The sequence below is a fragment of the Tyto alba genome, unplaced genomic scaffold (genome assembly GCF_018691265.1).
Source record: "Tyto alba isolate M040663 unplaced genomic scaffold, T.alba_DEE_v4.0 Super-Scaffold_18, whole genome shotgun sequence".
In the NCBI taxonomy this organism is placed as follows: Eukaryota; Metazoa; Chordata; class Aves; order Strigiformes; family Tytonidae; genus Tyto; species Tyto alba.
Window position 1 is genome coordinate 11,261,767 of NW_024881280.1, and position 18,259 is coordinate 11,280,025.

The 18,259-nt window shown below is 46.5% G+C and overlaps 1 protein-coding gene across 5 annotated transcripts in view; it reads right to left on the reverse strand.

The window, feature by feature from the left end:
* Positions 1 to 6,325: 6,325 nt before the first annotated feature.
* The window catches only part of SMOC1 (SPARC related modular calcium binding 1), a 133,981-nt gene continuing 122,047 nt past the window's right edge, over positions 6,326 to 18,259 (reverse strand). For 2 of the 5 annotated variants that reach the window (XM_042791094.1, XM_042791096.1), the window contains exons 12-13: positions 11,917 to 11,967; positions 6,326 to 9,816 (exon numbers count right to left, since the gene is read on the reverse strand). In XM_042791094.1, the coding sequence (XP_042647028.1) occupies positions 9,800 to 9,816; positions 11,917 to 11,967 (68 nt within the window). In that variant the 3' untranslated portion in view covers positions 6,326 to 9,799. The remainder of the gene's footprint in view (positions 9,817 to 11,916; positions 11,968 to 18,259) is intronic. The other 3 variants (XM_042791095.1, XM_042791098.1, XM_042791097.1) reach the window with 3 other exon arrangements.

The window sequence follows — 18,259 nt, forward strand, 5'->3', positions numbered from 1 at the left end:
GCTCACTCACAAGGTGCCAGGGGAGACCGGGGCTCGGGCACCTCACAGTCCAATGCAGTGTGCTCGGGGGGGGGGGGGGGGTTAGGACCCCTGTTTGGGCACCCTGTGCTGTGGGAAATTCAGCCGTGGCAGAGCAAACGTGGGGCGGCTGTGCTGCACATCGCTCCCTCAGGGCGGCGGGAGCTTGGCAAAGCCACAAAAAGGCCACTGCCCCAGTGGGTCCTGCATGGTCCCGTCACCCCACAGGCCTGTGGGGACAGTTCCCACCCCTCGCCCTGTCAGCTGGCTCATTCCCTCCAGGAGCACGCCTGCTCCCCACCCGGGCTGGGGGGCTCACAAGCTCTGGCTCCAGGAAAGACCCCGTTGCCTTTGACTCCACTGCAGCAGCTGGGGTGGGAGGTGGAGGTGGGGTGTGGGGTGGTGCTTGGGATGTTGCAACCTTTTGGGGCTGGCTTGCTGTCACTGCCGTGCAGAAGCATCCCGGTCCCCACGGGTGCTGAGGCTGAGGCCCAGGACTGAAGGGACCATCCCAGAGTGAGCTGGGCTACGAGGAGCATGAGAGCATCAGGAATCGGCTATAGTATGGTACGGTGACAACCAAGTATTTGTTAGATCTGTTGAGCAAAGGTTTTAAGCTAGGAAGGAGGTAATTGCAGCTCTTTGGATTGGGCTTTGTTACCTTTTTGGCAATTACTGTGGTGGTGGTGTGATCAGGGCTGTTCTGGACAAGCACAGATTAAACACAAAATTATTCTGTGGTGCACGGTTCCTCTGATTCCATGGCTGCGGCTGCCGGGCTGGTTTGTAAGTCACTTGTCCCTGGTATGGGAGGACCCCACCACTACCGTCCATCCCAAAGTAACAACACAACCTCACCTCACCATCTGCAAGGCGAATCCCCCATCAGCTCCCTCTGTCACGCCAGGTTTCAGCTGCCCCAGCCCACTGCTGCGGTGGGATGATGCCTGCCTGCATATCTCCACCAACATCACACTATGCTTTGGGAAAGCATTTTGGAGGATGCCCAACACTGTTGTACCTGGACACCGGTGAACTAAAGCGTAAGACCTTCGGGGAATGACCATCGATAGTGGAATAAGACAGATACAGATAGTACGAGAAGGGCATCCAGGCAATCTGATCATGCTTGAACATGCCACCATTCAAAGCCAGGAAATTTCAACCCACCCTTAGTCACATTTTGGTGTTAAGTGGCAACAGGTCAGTCCTCATATCATTCACCTGGGATTGCTTTTTTTTCCTGGGGAGAAAAAAAAACACACACAAAAGGTTTTGGGTGTCAATTCTGCCAGGAAGAGGTTGCAGCCCTGACCTTGGGGTAGGAGCCAGCCTGCACAAATGGGAGCAGCAGTGGCTCAGCCCTGGCCAGAAGCTGGAAATCACTTGTCACCAAGAATAACCTATGGAAAAAAAATTGTTTTAATGACTGTTGTCATCCATGTGCATGCTCCGGTGGCAGCCAGCTTGTTAAGAACAGAGCTACGTGTGCTAGTGCTGCTTAGTGCCTAGCAGAGGAGACAGTGCTCCCAACTTGCCTCCATGCTGGGAGGAGATTAAGGACCTCCTAGTATGTAAATGAGTTATTTAAAATATGTATATTAATAACACTGTGAGTAGCTTTACACACACACTCCCCCCCTCCTTCCCCTCTCCCAAGGCTGGGGGGTGTCTGTGCTTTGCCCAGTGGTGTGTGGCAATGACAGACCACCCCCCTCCCAGGCCCATGGGGCACCCCAAAACCCTCGTCCTCCTCTCCACATTGGTCTGGGAAACCCAGCCCTTCCCCACACTTGGCCTTGAGTGGCAATTTGAGCTTGGAGATGGTGCCTGCAGGCATGATGTGAGGTTGATGAGCTCATTAGATGTTCCTGCTGCACCTAAATGTGAGCATTCGCCATTGTTCCAGACAGTACTGCTGTTACTGCCACGTGTGTGGCAAGGTGAGTGGGAGCTATGGTTAAAAGAAAAATCGTGACCTACATACTACTCATTGCTGGGCGTGCACTCAGAAATTGGCCCAGTTTGAAGACTGCAATAAAAAAATAGCACAGGTCTAGGAAGTACTTTGAAACTGGTATGAAATCTAGGTGAATTAAATACATAAACCATTCAAACAAAGATATATATATATTTTTTTTAGAGTGCAAGATACAAAGTTATAAATACCTTCCCAGGAAGATGTCTCTGCTGTCTAAGAAATTAAGCTTGCATTACAGAAACACTGGTCCCATTTTGTGAGAATTATTTGTGTACAACTTACGTGCATGGAAAAGATGTAGGGGGAAAAAAAAGAATCTCAACACAAAAGCATCAACAGAATGACTCTTAGGCACATCCTTAGCACTAAGGCATACTGTTACAGAGCACCTTCATGCTTCTGTTAACACCATGGTTGTCCAATAAGCTCTTAAAAAAGCTGTCAAAAAAGATTCACTTGCCTCCTCTTCTTCGGGAGCATCTTGAGTAGAAACGAACAGCAAATCTGTGGGGCATTTTTGGCCCTGCTAATTTTTTTTCTTCTTGTTTTTTTCACAAAGGCATGGAAAGCAACTGATTACTGTCCGTGTTGTAAGAGCCTTTTGTAAGTGGTAAAGCCTTTCAGATTCTCCACTTTCTCCTCTTCCAGCTTCCAAGAAATCGTTTCTGCTGGATTGCTGCCTGCTGGGTCTCAATTTGTGTTTGCACATTCACACCAGCTGCCTCACGGCAGCTCATCACATGCTTCTCTGCTGAAACTCATCCCGTGGACTTGGACTATTTCTTCAATCTTTCAAACATTCTGGTCCTGCCCTTCATAGGTACTCACAGCTCCACCCCACCCCAAGTTGGAAATTTTATAGCAAAGCGATTTCCTAAAGCTGCTGCTGAAAATATTGGATAGACCTGGGCCAAGGACAGCCACTGGAAAGATTTCCCCAGACAGATATCTGACTTTGACACTGAGCTCAACATATTGTGAGGCTAACCAGGCTACGTTTCCTCAGCTCGCTTACGAGAATGTTTTCTGGGACAGTGCTAGAAGCCTTACCAAAGTCAAGACATATCACATCTAGTGCTGACCCCCCTAGCCATGAGGCTTGTCAGCCTGTCAAAGGATGGAATCAAATTAGTTTGATATGATTTGTCCTCAGCAAAACATCAACAAACCCATTTCAGCCATTTTTTTACAAATTTATAAATCTATCTAGGGGATTACAGACTAAGTGGTCAGTAGCTTGCTCTTTTGAGTTTTCACATAGAGACATTAGGACATCAGGTCTATAATTCCCTAGGTTTCGTTCATCTCTAGTTAGGCGATGTTGCCATGCCATCCTTAAGTCTCCTGGAAGCTCACATGTAGGCTACAGTGCTCCAACACCCATCCCACATTTTGTATTTTTTCATTTTGTGCTTCAGGATGTTGAAGAGCTCTTGATCCCCTTTACCAGTTTCTGCTCAGGCTCCCTTCATTTCACTTGCAGCAGGATAGTTTCTTAGTGGCACTTTGACCCCAGCTCTTTTATCAGCTCTCAGCTCTCTTTTGTCCTTTAGGACATCTCTTCACAGATTCTGCCACGAGTTTTCTGAATTCATTGATATTTGATATTTTATTTTTTGGAGTACTTTAGATTAACTCATTTTACAAAGATCTGGTGTTCAACTGCATTTTGAGGAGAAAAAGTTTTCAGCAGACATCTGAACACTTGAAACAGTCAAGAGATGCAAAAATTCACATTCACATTGGGCTGCAGGTGAACAGATCCAACTTCAGCCACCTTCATACATCTTTGTCTGTTACACCTCTGTATGCCAGCTCATAGCGAGAACATCCAAGTCACTTCAGAAATAGCTCCATCTTTTCAGCCAAATGCTGCGTCAACTCTTTTCTGACATGGTGAAGTCAGCAAGGATTACTTCAGTGGTCCCAGCCAAAATCATGACCGAGGGAGCCAGCGGTGGTACTTTGTGCTATGCAAGGCCAGTGCTGTACTGTATAATGGGACACTGGACATTGAAACTCTGCAGTTTTTATTGCTTGAAGCACAGCACTGAGATGCTACAGAAGAACTCATTTCACCAAAGTGAGTCCTTCGTTCACATACCAAAAAGCAAGGAGTTAAGGATCTGTTTTGTACTGGGACTGCGTTTGTCTGTTTTAGTAAGGTGAGCTGAATTCATCTGTACTCCAGACTCCCAGATCTTGCACTGAGGAGCTACTCTGAGCTCCAAACTAGGGCCGCCTAGTTGTGAGTTGCACGCAGAAGACCTGGGCCTTGCTATTCCTGCTGGCAGAGAGGAGGCAAGGGGTGGAAACCTCAACCTCTGCAGGAGCCACAACCTCCTGCCTCCCTCATCACTCAGCGTGCACCCCGGGCACCCCTCTGCCTGCAGCGCAGTGCGGGTCTGGCCCAGGCAGGGAGCAGAGAGCCACCCACCGCCAGCCTTGTCTTCAAGGGGGTGCCGACTGGCTGAGTACACGGCAGGGCCACAGCTCCTCTGCCTGGGCTGAGAGCCAGAAGACCCTCGGCCCAGTCCCAGTGTGCCGAAAGAGAACATAATATGGAATAGACGTTCCTTTATGCTTTTGCAGGAGGCGGGGAGATAGGTTTGCGCTACCACGCGTAGCACAGAGCTGGTGTTTCCTGAACGAAAGCTCGACACCTCCTGGAGTGCACAGCCAAGGCACCTTTGAAAAGCAAAAACAACCATTAAAATCGGTAAGCGGGCCCTCAGATACAGAATGGCAGAAAGCATCATTGCTTCCCAAAGCAGCCAGCCTCGGGTTTTCTGGCAAGCACTCCATACAAAATACGTGTTATACTCCTAGCTCCTGAGGTGGTGTTTTTTTAACCCACTTTGTTTTCAAGGTGTTCTCCAAACTAAGGAGCACCGCTTCTGCAGATCCCGCTGTCCAATTTAATATCAGTCTTTGGAATATTGCCAAGTTATTTTGCCTGAAATGGCTTGTAAGAGCTGACTGCTGCGAAGTCAGAAGGTCAGCATTCTGCATGTGGATTTTGTTAGTTATGTCAAAGATAAGGGGGAGGGAGGAGGGGGAGAAGGAAAAGTCTTCCAGCAATATCACTGTTGGAAGCAGAGGCAGAAGCAAGCTCTTTGTAGTGCTTTTGACTTGCTTACAGAATGACTGCACTGCCAGGGAAGGGTGAAAGCCTCTCAGAGTACCTCATATTGACCCCAGAAACAGGAAGCATGGCCAAAGAGTTGTGGGTTTTGGGGTTTTTTTGTTTTTTTTTTTTTTTTCCTTTTTTTTTCCTTTTTTTTTTTTTTTAAATATTCCTTTCCTATCTTTAATTAAGTCTTGCACAATTCCAGAGATGACAACTACTGCTTCTCCCTTAGCCCCAAAACTTGTTACCTTGGTAATACAAGGAAATTAGCTTGGTTTGCCAGTTTATTCTTGACAAATCCACATTGGCTGTCATCCCTGCATTTTCTCCTTTCATCACTGAACCTGCATCTAAGGACAACAGTCTTAGCAGGCCCCTCTCTGCCCATCTACAAACAATCCAGCCGGTGACTACTAGACAAGCAGAAAACCTCCCTTTGGGACTGCAATTGCCTCCCCTTCAATGTGTAATAAATGAATTGGCTCCTTATTAATTGCAAGAGATTTGCATGTGATCAAGTGAAATGACATAGACAGTGAGGAGAAAACTGCTCATATCTGCTTGATGGGAATGGTGTGTGGTCTCCTCCGTCGTGGACCTGGTGCTGCAGCCTCTGATGAATACCACCTCCCCGTAGCCTAGGAAAAGGCGCGCTTGACAATAGCAGCAGCTTGCAGCATAGCTTGCTACTTGTCATCTCTAAGGATTAAAGTTTTAGGACAACAGCTGGAAGATACTATTTCAGGCTCCTATGTAGTGAGTCCTGACCTGCAGAAGTAAAGTCTGAAGACTCCCACGTGAAAGGGGATGACATGTGAGGTGCAGTGCCTGTCTTTTATCCCTGGTTTAGGGAGAATGCTACAAGATCCCACTTGGCTGCAAGTCCCACCTTCTGCGGTCACCTCTACTCTCCTGCTGAAGCTTCACAGCCTGTCTAGGCAGCCTGGGCAGATTCAGGCAGCTGTCATCAAACCACAGAGAAGTACTCTGGGGCATGCTTTAATTCAGCCTGGAGGCTTACATACAGGAGAGAAACATCCAAGGACCTCAGATCCTGACCAAAGACTGACACATGACTCCGTGAGCAGAAAAGTCTCCTTTCCTCTCCTATGGCACTGTGTAGGTAGCAGGTTATTATGTGGAAGAGAGTTCTGGAAATCAAGATTCAACAAGAAACCACCACAAGACACTGGAGCAAAAGTTATCTATTTTATTACAAAACCAAAATCAAACATGCCTTTCAGTCTAACAAACAATGCCATAGGCAGAAATGTGCTGGGGCAGGGTAAGTTCAACATAAACTCAGGCCATGAGAAGTGGTGCCTTCACATGGATGAATCCCACTGTAAAACAGTTCCCTCCAACACGCTACGCCCTTGGGGATCAGTAAAAAAGGGAAGATTTTTGCTTCTGGCAGGGAGAGCGGATGACACGCACTGTGGAGCCCTGGCTCTCTTCTCTGTCCCAGCTGTTTTCAGCCGTCATTCAAAGTAGAGCTGGAGAGGCCCAGGAGGACTTGAAGGATGAGGAGAGACATGCCCAGGGTCTGCTTCCAGGCACAACACTGACGCTCACCATGCCCCAGCTTCAGTAGGACACTACTGATGCAAGGCAGAGCAGAAACCTGCCTTCCACCGCCAGATAAGGACGTGTTTGGCCTGGCAGCCAGGTGGACTGGCCAGTTATCTGGTAATAAAAGCAACAAGGGAAGAGGGGACCTGAGGCATTGCTCTCTTCTGATGAGTACAGTCTGGACAACTCATAGGATGGGTTACATGAGTCAGGACCAGTACAGTCTGCATGATCTTCCAAAACACAAACCCAGAACAAGTAACCTAGCCTCTGTCTGGACATGACACAACCATGCTGGTTGGGTCTTGCATGCCAATGTACAAGTGTTGCCAGCAGCTGCTCAGAGGCCTGTACAAACCCAGTAAGTCAGGATGCAGTGACTTGGACTTGTCTTGTGAAAGCAAAGGAGAAAGTAACATATTTCTTGGACCTAATCGATCCATAAAGTCAGCTCTAGCATAGCAACATGAATACCCATCAATACCAAAGCTAACAGCAACAGCCACCCCTTGCTTGGCTTCCTTGAAGAAGTGACTCCCTTTGAATTGCAAACTACCTCTGAATGACCCCAAAAGGAGGGGAAGGACACAAGGATGAGAAAAAGGAGATCTGCAGAAGGGTTTATGTGACTGGCTGGTTTACTGACATTTCCCCAAGAAAAGATGCAGTGACTTCTAGCAGCTCTGCACTCCCCTTGCAATCATGTGGGGCATTGCCCGGCCCCAGTGACTGGCTGACAGAACTATAGACATCCAATTGGCTGCTTCTGATGGATGCAACTATACGTTAAAAAAAAAAAAAAAACAACAAACCAAACACCAACCCATCAGCCAGAGCTTTTAATTCCTAAAACTAGCATATTAAAAAAGGAGAGGGTTTTTTTTTATACAGTTGGATTCATTCTTTACTCCTACGATAGGATTAATGTGTGACAGGGACATTTCTAACTATACACTAAACCAATTTATTTCAACACACAAAAGATGTGCCCTGGGCATTTAAAAAGAGAAAATGCAATCAAGAAGATGGGTGCTTGCAGGCCAAAAATGCACATACATCGTATGTGAGAAACTACGAAAGTCCAAGCAGCAGGATCTGCTCTTGCTAAAGAGACAACTTATATTATGGTGGTATGATGTACACTTCAGAGATTGCCAGAGGTGTTTTCATCCATGCCAAATGCTTTAATTAGTTCCAATGTACTTCCCAGAGGAAGAGTTATTACTACACTTAAACAGTTATTTATAGAAAGATTTTTTGTTTTTCCTTTTTTTATACTTTCCGTTTGGTCAACAAGGCACTAATTTACTGCATCAGGACACTTCTGCTGTGATGTGTTTATCTCATGCTATCATCACGATGACATGCCACAGAGTGAAGATGCTGTGTTGCAACATTTTTTACCAAAGCAACAAAGCCTCGAGGGACGAGTCCAATCTCTACAGTAACACAATGCTGTTACAAGCCATTGTTGGTGTAATCTCATATTAGCATGGTATGTCATCATCTCCGACTACAGGTCCTTGGTCCAGAGACAAGTGGGGCTCAAGGATCACCAAGTCTGAAGTGGGAAGCTGCTCAGAACCCTTCCTATGAACTGACAAGTGCTGCCTGTGCTTGGAAATGCACAAAGCAAAACACTGTGTGTCCCATCACATTCTGCCCAAACCCAGGATTGCCAATATGGGTGTCCCTGCCCTGCTGCTGACTTTACAACTGTATCTGAGATTAAGTAAGAAACAATTTTGGAAAAACTGCTGGTAGTTGAAACAGCAGAAACCTGTGGCCTCCAAGAATGCCAAGCTCCTCAATTCAAGCCTTCGCTCTTACTATAATGTGACACTGAGAGTGATTAACCCAGAAGGTACCGATAACAGCGAATCAAAGTGGGCACTCTGAGCTAGGCAGGCACACCACTGCGCAGGAGAGGAGCTTGAGATTCACAACCACCAAAGACCAGGATAGTTGTTGAAGACAGACCTTCATCGTTGAGCATGGCCCAAGCTGTAGTGTTGAAACATAAGTAAACCAGACGCTTGGGGATCAGCAGCTTGATTGTGTCTTTCTGCACTGATAAATATGTTCTTTGCTCTTCAGCAAAGCAACAGGCAGGCCAATGTTGCTTTTATCAGGCTTCTCAGTATTTTTATTGTTGTACAACATATGGTTGAACACTTTGTCAGAGAGGAAGATGCAAGACTTCACTCCGCTGACTCTACTAGGCCCACGGCTCCCACATCCTTCCTACGGTGTTAGATTCCCGAGGCATGGCACACCTTTGCTAAGCTTGTCTTCTGAGCCTGGATAGTAATGCATTTGCAATTAATTTCTGCCCAAATTGCAACAGGTGCAGAAACTACTTTTGTATGTCCTTAATACAACCCTTTTCTACCCCTACTTTAAGCAGCTTTGCAGTGCACCAATACTTAAGTGAAATCTGTGCTCTCTCAAAAGCCCAATTGCCTTTGAGTTGCACAAGGCATTACAGTAAGGAAAGAAGGGGTTCAGCTGCTCCCAGGAAGCATTTGGCACCTGGGGCACTGTGTGCACATCTGCAAGCACAAGTCATGCGGATATACCTTCTCCTTCTGCATGGGGGTGTTAAGATTTGTGACATTTGTAAGATGGTTTGGTGGCAGAAATAATTGCATTACTGTAATCCATCAAATGTGAAGTGTCCCTCTAACCCTAACAGCCTTCAAAAGCAAAGGGAGGAACAGAACAGTGACTCCAACCCCTGTACAAGACAACTGTACAATTTACATATATATTTATATACAAGTATATAAAATTCTCTTTCTTTGAGTCCCAGTGAACTCAATTTTACGTCATCAGTAGCTGTTCCAATTTTAAGAAGTCATGATCCTGCTTCCCCCCACTCTCCAAAGTATTAGATAATGGCATTGAAAAGCAATTAAAAACAAACCCAAACCCAAACCAATTATTAAAAAGTGCAAACGTTCTGGGTGCCACTTCTGCTACGTCGGATGTTGCTGATGCTGCATGCTTGCTCACAAGCAGCAAGGTGTCTGTCCGTCTGTCGCTGGATCTTTCTTTCCTTTGGGTCGGCTCCTGCCTTCCCATCCTGTCTTCTGCTGCTACACCAGGCGACCTACTGAAAGGGTGAGGTGGACAAGGAGGGGGAAAAAAAACAAACCAACCAACCAAAAAAAAAAAAAAAACCAACACAACAACAACAAAAAAACCCAAAACAAAACAAAATAAAACAAAACAAAAAAACAGATGAGAAGAAGGGAAAGTGAGGAAAAAGGGCAAATTAAACTCAAAAGGGCACCTGACTGATAAAGATACAGTGCAGCCTTTGCTGCAGCCATGGCTCCAGAAGGCTGAGATCCCAGAGTAAGCTGTGAGGCTGAAAACAACCAGGGGCTAATGAGACAGCCTTGCTCAAAAAAGCGTTGAATGAGTCACACAGAGCCCTAGGGACTGACGTGTTTTTAAACCTAAACCACCACTTCCCCCTCCCTCCCCCTCCTTGGAAATGGGCATGCGGTCTGGGGAAACAACTGGTCCAACATCTCTCCCTCTTCTCTTCTGCCCGCGGCCGTCGGGCTGCCCTGCTGCTGTCTCCCCCCTGAGCCGCGGGCAGCTGCCTCCTCCCCGGCAGGCAAGCAGGCCTCGGGGCTGGCGGGCACGGGGGGCAAGGGCAGGGGCAAGGGCAAGGGCAAGGGCAAGCCACCTCTGCAATGGTATGCGGCAGCCAGTGGGCTCCCTGCTCCAATGGGCTTGGAAACCTGCCTGCACCAGGCGCTCTGAAGCCTACCGAGGTACCAAATCTGCAGCGGAGACACGGCGTGCTTGGAGCTGGGGGGGCCCAGGACGCTGCTGAGCTGTTAGTGTCCCAGTGGAGGGTGCAAGGGTGCTGCTCGGCGCTTCGGATAGATGTGCACGCCCCCCTGCTCGCCCTTCAGAAAGCTTTTGTTAAGCCCCTCATCAAAGGTTCTTTAAAAATCAAAGCTCTTGCGGGATCAGAGCACGAGCTCTGTGGATTAATCACAGGTGAAAACATGCTGAAGAGAGGCAGAAGTATGGATTTGGTTTTCGGAAAGGAAAAAGGTTACCAGACAAGCCTCACTGGGATCTGTGTTAATTGACATGCCCTGCCACGAGGGTGAATATGGTCAAATGTGAAATTATTCCAGGTAGTCATATTTGAAATTGCATGGCTCTGCAAAAGGTGCTCACAGTGCCCAACAACCAGCTCATAAACCCAGCAGATTGACTTTGATGTCTGTACATACAATGCAGTGTGCGAGCCGGGGGCGGGGATGACCTGTCCTACGCTGAGCACTCTGAGTGCCTAGGAAAGGGGTTGAAGCCACAGTACGCCATAATTTAAATGCATCTGTTCAGCTTTTAGCAGTGGACAAAAATCAAATACATGCTCAGAACTGAGGACATACCAGAAAACGTCACAACATCAATGTATAAGGCCTTGCTGATCTTTGTTCCTTGTTCAGTTCCTTGTTCCAAGGAACTTCAGTTCCTTGTTCAGCCATCTCATCAGGACTAGATAAGGTACCCAGTAAGGTAAGGAGGATAGCAAGAGGTATGGGAAGACTTCTGTCATTAAGCAAATACATAGCCTAGGTCTTTTCAACACAGAAAGGAGTCTAACCCGACATGTCGGAGGGCTATAGAACAACAAGTGACAGGAGAAAGATAGGCAGGGGAGAACTGCTCGCTGTTTCTCACAGTCCAAAATGAGAAGCATCCAGTGAAACCATGAGGCAGCAGGTCTAAAATCAAAACAAATAAAAGTTGTTCTGCATGCCTGATGAAAGGGTGCGATTCACCGCCACAAAATACAGAGGAGAGCAGACCTTCACCAGGACAGAGAAGACTCTTCATGGGAATTTGTCCATGGGGTAACGTAATGTAAACACAACAAATCACCTAAATCATTGCTTGCCAGAAGCAGGGAGAATAAAGCAGGAGAGTGTTCATCCCATGGCTTGTGTGTCCTATTCTAATTCCTTAGCAATGTACCATCTGCCCCAGCTAAAGACACAGTGCTGGACTTTGAGATGATGCAGTGGAGCTGCATGTTACTATAGTCACACCTTTTACAAACAACTCTGGTTTCCAGCTGTTTCTTATTGCTATTCATGAACATAGGAGAGCAAGGGAGAATTAATTTTAGGACATATGGTTATCACAGAAAAAAAAGGAAACATTTTGACAAGATACTCACTGAAAGGGTTAAGGCCTTGTCTTTTTCCACTGGGGAAACTGCTCAGGCTACCTGTAAAATCCAAGAACCACATTAAAGGCAATAAATGCCGTGGAATGACAAAGGAGCCTCCCCACTGTCCACTACTGAAGGGCAGGTTAAAAGGAGCTCCTCTGGGTGTGCAGGCAGTGAGTCCTGCCAGCACTCCTTAAGATTTACATGCAAGAGTTAGACTGATGTGCTTGAGATGAGAGATGTTAAATACTTGGTGTTGTAGTAGCTGGACTTCATGAAATCCAGAGGTTTGGTATGGGCAAGAAGCAACGATTACAAGGTTAACTAAACTGTGGAAGGAGGAAGAAGAAGAAAGGAAGGATGCAAGTAGTGCCATGAAGTTTCCCAAAGCAGTTTTTGCTAACAGCGAGCAAAATAATGTCATGTAGAAAGGGGGCAGCTGGAAAAGAGTAGAAGTGTAGGCAATACTGATAGCCCACATTTACTAAATCTTTAGTTTGGACCAATCAAACAGGTCACTAAAATCAAAACCCTGAACTCATACTGGCAGAAGGTCAGGGCCAGACTGCAGAGCTGCGACTGTGTCGTGGCGTACAGGCACACACACCCTACACCAGATGGAGCTCACGACAAGGGCTCTCACCTCAACAAAAAACCTGTTCCCTACCATGCGCTGGGTACAGACAGCTCAGGGATTACAGGAGCTCTCGAAAGCATGTCACATTTCCTGATAGCTGCTTGGTCTGATTTCACATGAGGGATTAGCTAGAGAGGGGAACTCCTGCTCCCAGCCAGCAGCAGTACGCCTGTTGCCAGCCTCCGCTCCAGCCCAGCCTAAGACTTCTCTTTGATTTGTGCATGTATCTGACCTGACCGCAAAGCCTGCTTTGCACATGAAGCACTTTGCACACTCGCAGCTAAAGCTCACGTTGCTCTGTGCAAGAGCAAGATGTGCAGAAGCTCAGAGAGCAGGGGTGAGACCGGGGGAGCCCCGGGGTGGGGGGCAGGTTGGGCTGCAGGACAGAAGCAGATCTGCTGGGAAAGAAAAGAGGGGGAAAGAAAGGTACCAGTGGCTGAGTTTGAAATGGATCACAAAGCACAACCTGTTGGCTTTAGACGTCATTAATAAGAGAAACTGTATAAACACAGTAAGTTATTTCAAGGCCCCCAAACGCCAGCCTCGTATCAGCCATCTGCCCTGGCGAGATCAGAGGAACCGTTGTTCACTTATTTCTGCGCCCGTGTATAAAAAGCAGAGCTCCATTGCCAAGAGGCAGATTCCTCCAGAGCTAATTGGGACTTTCCCAGGGGTGCTGGCAATAAAAACCCAGGACCTTTACGAGCCTCAGCATCCTCTGGCCGGCCAGCTGGAGCCATGGAGGCCGGTGGCCCCCGGGGCCAGGGCCCTGGAGGGCGCTGCTGGGCTGCGCACGGCCGGCTGCCCGGGTGAACCCGAAGGCATCCGAAAAAAAAAAAAAACAACCAAAAAAAACAGCCCTTTTCACCTAGTGCAGTTAAGCCTACAGTACGCTGTTGTGATTGAGACCTGTTTGCCTCTGGAAAGAGGCAGGGAGCTGCAGGTAAGTTGAGGCGAAAGGCAGGGAGCACACCTGACACGACAGGGATGCTCCAGGCTGGGCAGGGCACAGCTTTCCAGCAGCCTGGTAGGGCTCTGTGCTCTCCACGGGTATGGCCCCATACATCCGTGCTGGGAAGCTACCCTGAAGCTCATCACCTGTCACTCCAAAGGCAGAGTATTGACTTCAGCCAGCATTTATAAACACAGGTCAGCCACGTATACCTACAGAAGACAAAACCCTGCCAAAAACAACACTGCACCAAGCATGAAGTTGACATAAAACAGAGGAAGGAGTATGGCAGGTGGTGACAGTGGGTTACTAACATACACCTGGGAAGTCCTTGGGTATTATGGGGTAACATCCCATCACTCAATAAGTTCCATAACACAGAGTATTTACTCAGCCTCATAAATACAATATTTTGGGTAACAATTCCAGCCACACTGGATTAGGCCAGGTGTCTTTCAAAAGGAAATGCCCCAAGGACACCCTGGCAGCTTTTTATAGGTAGAAACGATCCCTCAGACTTACTGAGAAAAGCTCTCACCTTTGATGGGGGAGAAACATGCTACCACAAGCCTTATCTTGTGTTCTCAACACAACAGTGATGTCCTGATTCATACTAACCATGAGTAACTTTCCTCAAGATTAAAGGCGACAAACTACGGTACCTCTTCTGAGCTCTGTAGGGGGATATCTGAACAAGGCAAACAAAAGCAAGCACCGAACCAGTGGAGCTTGTTTACATTCTAATCTAATTGTAATTAGGTGCACTCTGAATTTCCTTATTATTAACTCAGTCATCAGCTGGTTACAGTTTTCTCATAGCTTCTCAGACTGTTGTCAGCTTTCTACTGTCATCGATCCCGAGGCCTTTGCCAGGTGATGCTTGTTGCTGCCTGCTCCCACAGCACTGATATAGAGCATCCTCATTCCCAGAAGCCTCCCAAGCACACAGAAAAGAAGTTACTTCTGTGGATACCAATAAGAAGGGTCCCAAACATCACTGAATTAAATCTGTGGTTCAGATTGTCCATTATTTTTCCTCCTTTCTGCAATATTTGCTCAGCTACGGTAGAAAGTGACACGCTGCTTAATTACACGTACATGCACACACTTTTTAATTAAGACATTTTGATCCTGTTCCTGGACTGTGCTCTTGGTAGCTGGCTGTTGGCACAGACAGTGGCCGTGTTCCACCCCAGAAGTCCTCACGGCCTGTGAAGCGCACCCAACGCCTGCCATCTGACAAGCTCTTGGATGGCAAAGCAATCACGGGATCTGAACTTCCCGACAGCTGGACGTTTCTTCACTGCTTAATCCTTTAGCTCCTCTTTGGGCAGACACAAAATGCTGACTTTGTCTTCTGAATTTGGAAGAATATAGAGGTAAAACTCAACTCCAGAATTTTGCAGCCAGCACAACTAGTATAAGCCTTGCTCGGATCTACAGACCTCCTCTCTGAGATCACTGGATTCCAATTAATTTGGGGTCCAGTAACTTTCCAGCAAAGCTTTACAGTGTGTGTCTATCTCCTCTCAGGGACCCTGCTCTTCGATCACAGATGGCTCCCCCCTTAACTCAGGCTGTGCAGACTGTACTGGTAAATGCTAACTTTTAACAGGCTGTAAATCAGCCTGTTTCCCTTCTACAATTCCTCAAACAGACAATCCTAGATCAAATAATGGCAAAGACTGTTTCTGGCATGCTCTGAGCTACAAGCTCTTCCCTTCCTGTTCTGCCTCAGTTTAAGAAACCATTTGCAGGCTTCTGCCAGCCCTCAAAGGCTGGTTCCATGTGGCTACTCCATTCTGAGATCTAGGAATGGCATTTTTCCACCTTAGTTGTCCCTGACAGAAACACATCTGGTTTAAGCAGAAGGTCAAGAGCTGTGCAAAATGGCCACCAAACTTAGCAGATTTCCCAGGAACTTTCTGGGTCATTGTGCTGGTTTTGGCTGAGATAGAGTTAATTTTCCTCATTGTAGCTAGTATGGGGCTACGTTTTGGATTTGAGCTGAAAACAGTGTTGATAATACAGAGTTGTTTTTGTTCGGAGTGATGGCATTTGTCTTTTCCAGTAACTGTTACACCTAACAGAGCCCAGTTTTCCTGGGGATGGCTGAATGCCTGCCTGCCGATGGGATGAATGAATCCCTTGTTTTGCTTTGCTCGGTGTGTGGAGTTTTTGCTTTGCCTAGTAAACTGTCTTTATCTCAACACACGAGTTTTCTCACTTTTACTCTTCTGATTCTCTCCCCCATCCCATGGAGGGGGAGTGAGTGAGCAGCTGCGTGGGGCTGAGCTGCCAGCGAGGGTTAAACTGTGACAGTCATCATAAGGATGGAAAAGAGGAAAGGTTGTTGGTGGACTGGACAGCTATTTTCCTCAGTGAAGAACCACTGGCTGACAGCACCCGCATATTAGATTACCACAGGCATCAAGAACCTTGCCGAGGAGGGGAAAACAGACAGAAATATGCATCTCAGACAGATTTCATCCTAAACTGGATGATTAAGATCAGATTCAGGTTTGTCCTCATGAATATCCCAGCTGATTCCTGCCACATAAATCTTATTTATTTAGACTATCTAGCACCCAAAAGGCATGTAACAGTGCCAATTTATCTATGCCCTGTACTTCCTTCAAGCAACACTATTGCCATGTTTGGATGGAACTGGCCACAAAAAAATTCAAAAAGCAAAACACTGACAAAAATGCACAAGCCTTAACATTTATTTTCCTTAGCATCTCAAACCCTACAAAATTTGGATTCAGTTTTATTTTCAAAATCATTACAAGTGGTCAGTTTGTCTAGCAGGAGGCACACTCACCTAGAATGATGACCCACTTCATTTTAGTCCTTATGCTGCTGGATACCCAACAAGGATTTGGAACATCTGAGGCAAGTTCATTTGTAATGAAGTATATCAAGGGGAAATGATGACTTTCCTTGCCTCCCTCCAAACCTGCCTCATCCATTCCAGACCTGAAAAGCCTTTCCAGCAAAACTTTTGTTGAAACAGAAACATTTCCATGAAAAGTTTTGGTTTCATCTGACTGGCAGTTTACAACTGAAAGTATGTCATCAAAAAGGTTCCCAACTAGCTCTTGGCTTGGACCCACAATGACCTCAGCCCCAGCAGATGATTGAAGGCCATGGTATGGAGAAGGAAATAGAGAGCGAATACAGTCTAGTTGATTGACTGCATGCACCCATGTTCAGGATAAGGGAAAGTTGGAGAAGGGGTAAGCTACTGGTTATTTCCTAATTTAAAAGTCCTTGTGAATAGAAAGCAGATCAAACATGTCATCCACCAACTCACAAATTCTTGACTTCTTAAAAAAGATCCATCACAAATTTGGTTCTGCACCTCTAGAGTACTCTCTCTCAGTTCTTTCCTACATGTTAGTGCCTGCTCCCTGCACTGCTTTTTAGCCCTTGCCATCCTTTAGCCCACCTCAGTCCTCCTTCCACATAACTTACCCATCCTCAAGGCCTATCAGGCCTTTAGTAGGTATGTGGAACTGTATGATGAAACAAGGTCAGAGCCCCCTTTTGCACACAATTCTGTCCTCATACAATGGAAGTAACCATGAAAGGTCAAGGCTGTGTTCTCAGCAAATAGTTGGGCAATCAGGCACTCACAACAATGTCTTGCTGATTTCTTTCCCCTTCCCACAGGCTCAAAGATTCGCATTTTCTTCCTTCTCTCTTTTTTTTTTTTTCTTTTTTTCCCTTTCCATAAACTAAATTTTGAACAGTTGCTTGGCCAAGGCAGCAGATTCCAGAGAGTCTTATTCCAGGCCAAATAGCAATAAAACTCATTTGGCATATTCATCTTATTGGGAAGGTAATAAAATTAAGGAACAGGGTTGCTATTTTGGTATGTCATTCCTCAGTAGGGTACAGATGACTAAGAAAAAAAAAACTTCCACTGAGCTAGAGAAGCTGAATACTTCTCACAGCTGACAAGTAATGCAACAGGCTTATTATGATAACTAAGATGTTTGCAAAACACCTAGAAAAGGCAACTTCCCAACACCCAAATGCACCAACTCCCTTTCCACTTGTGCTAAACCTGAAGATCTATGGAAATGTTAAGCTTGGAGAAATAATGCTGCCCACCCTTCCCAACTGGCACGACAGTTATAACAAGAGCTGTCCACACAGCCAAAACACCTGCACAGGAAATTAGTCCCCTGGAATCTCCCTGTTTGCCTTCTCCTGCCAAGCAAGTCTGCCCACAGTCAAAAATGACTGATAATTATTGAATTTGGGTTGAGCAGTTTCAATTCAAAAAATTTCCAAAAATATCAATTTGGTCCAGGTCCCAGCAGAAGATGAGGTGAAGATGAAAGAGGAAGAAAAGGAAGGAGGGTGGGTTGGTAACTCAGGCACTAAACAGAAATGAAAATATATTATTCATATGCTCTCTTTCTCCACCAATCTTAAAGTGCAATTTAACTCTGAAAAAGGGCAACAGTACAGCCCTGAGCTTTCTTTCTGAGTTGTTCTCTCTGCGTCATCCACTTTCCTGCATGCTGGATTTAGCAATGAAAAATATTATTTCTGTTAGTCAACAGGGTCTCTGGAGAAGGACTGGGTCTGTGCTGGCTCATACATCATCCAACCTACATGGTTGAGACAACAGAACATTGTTAGCAGTGTATTACTCAGAAGGGACCTGATCTGAACTACAGTTTCCAAGGACTTCTACAGTACAAGCAGGGTTCTAGGCAAGACTCATCTTTTTGCCCTGTTTCTGT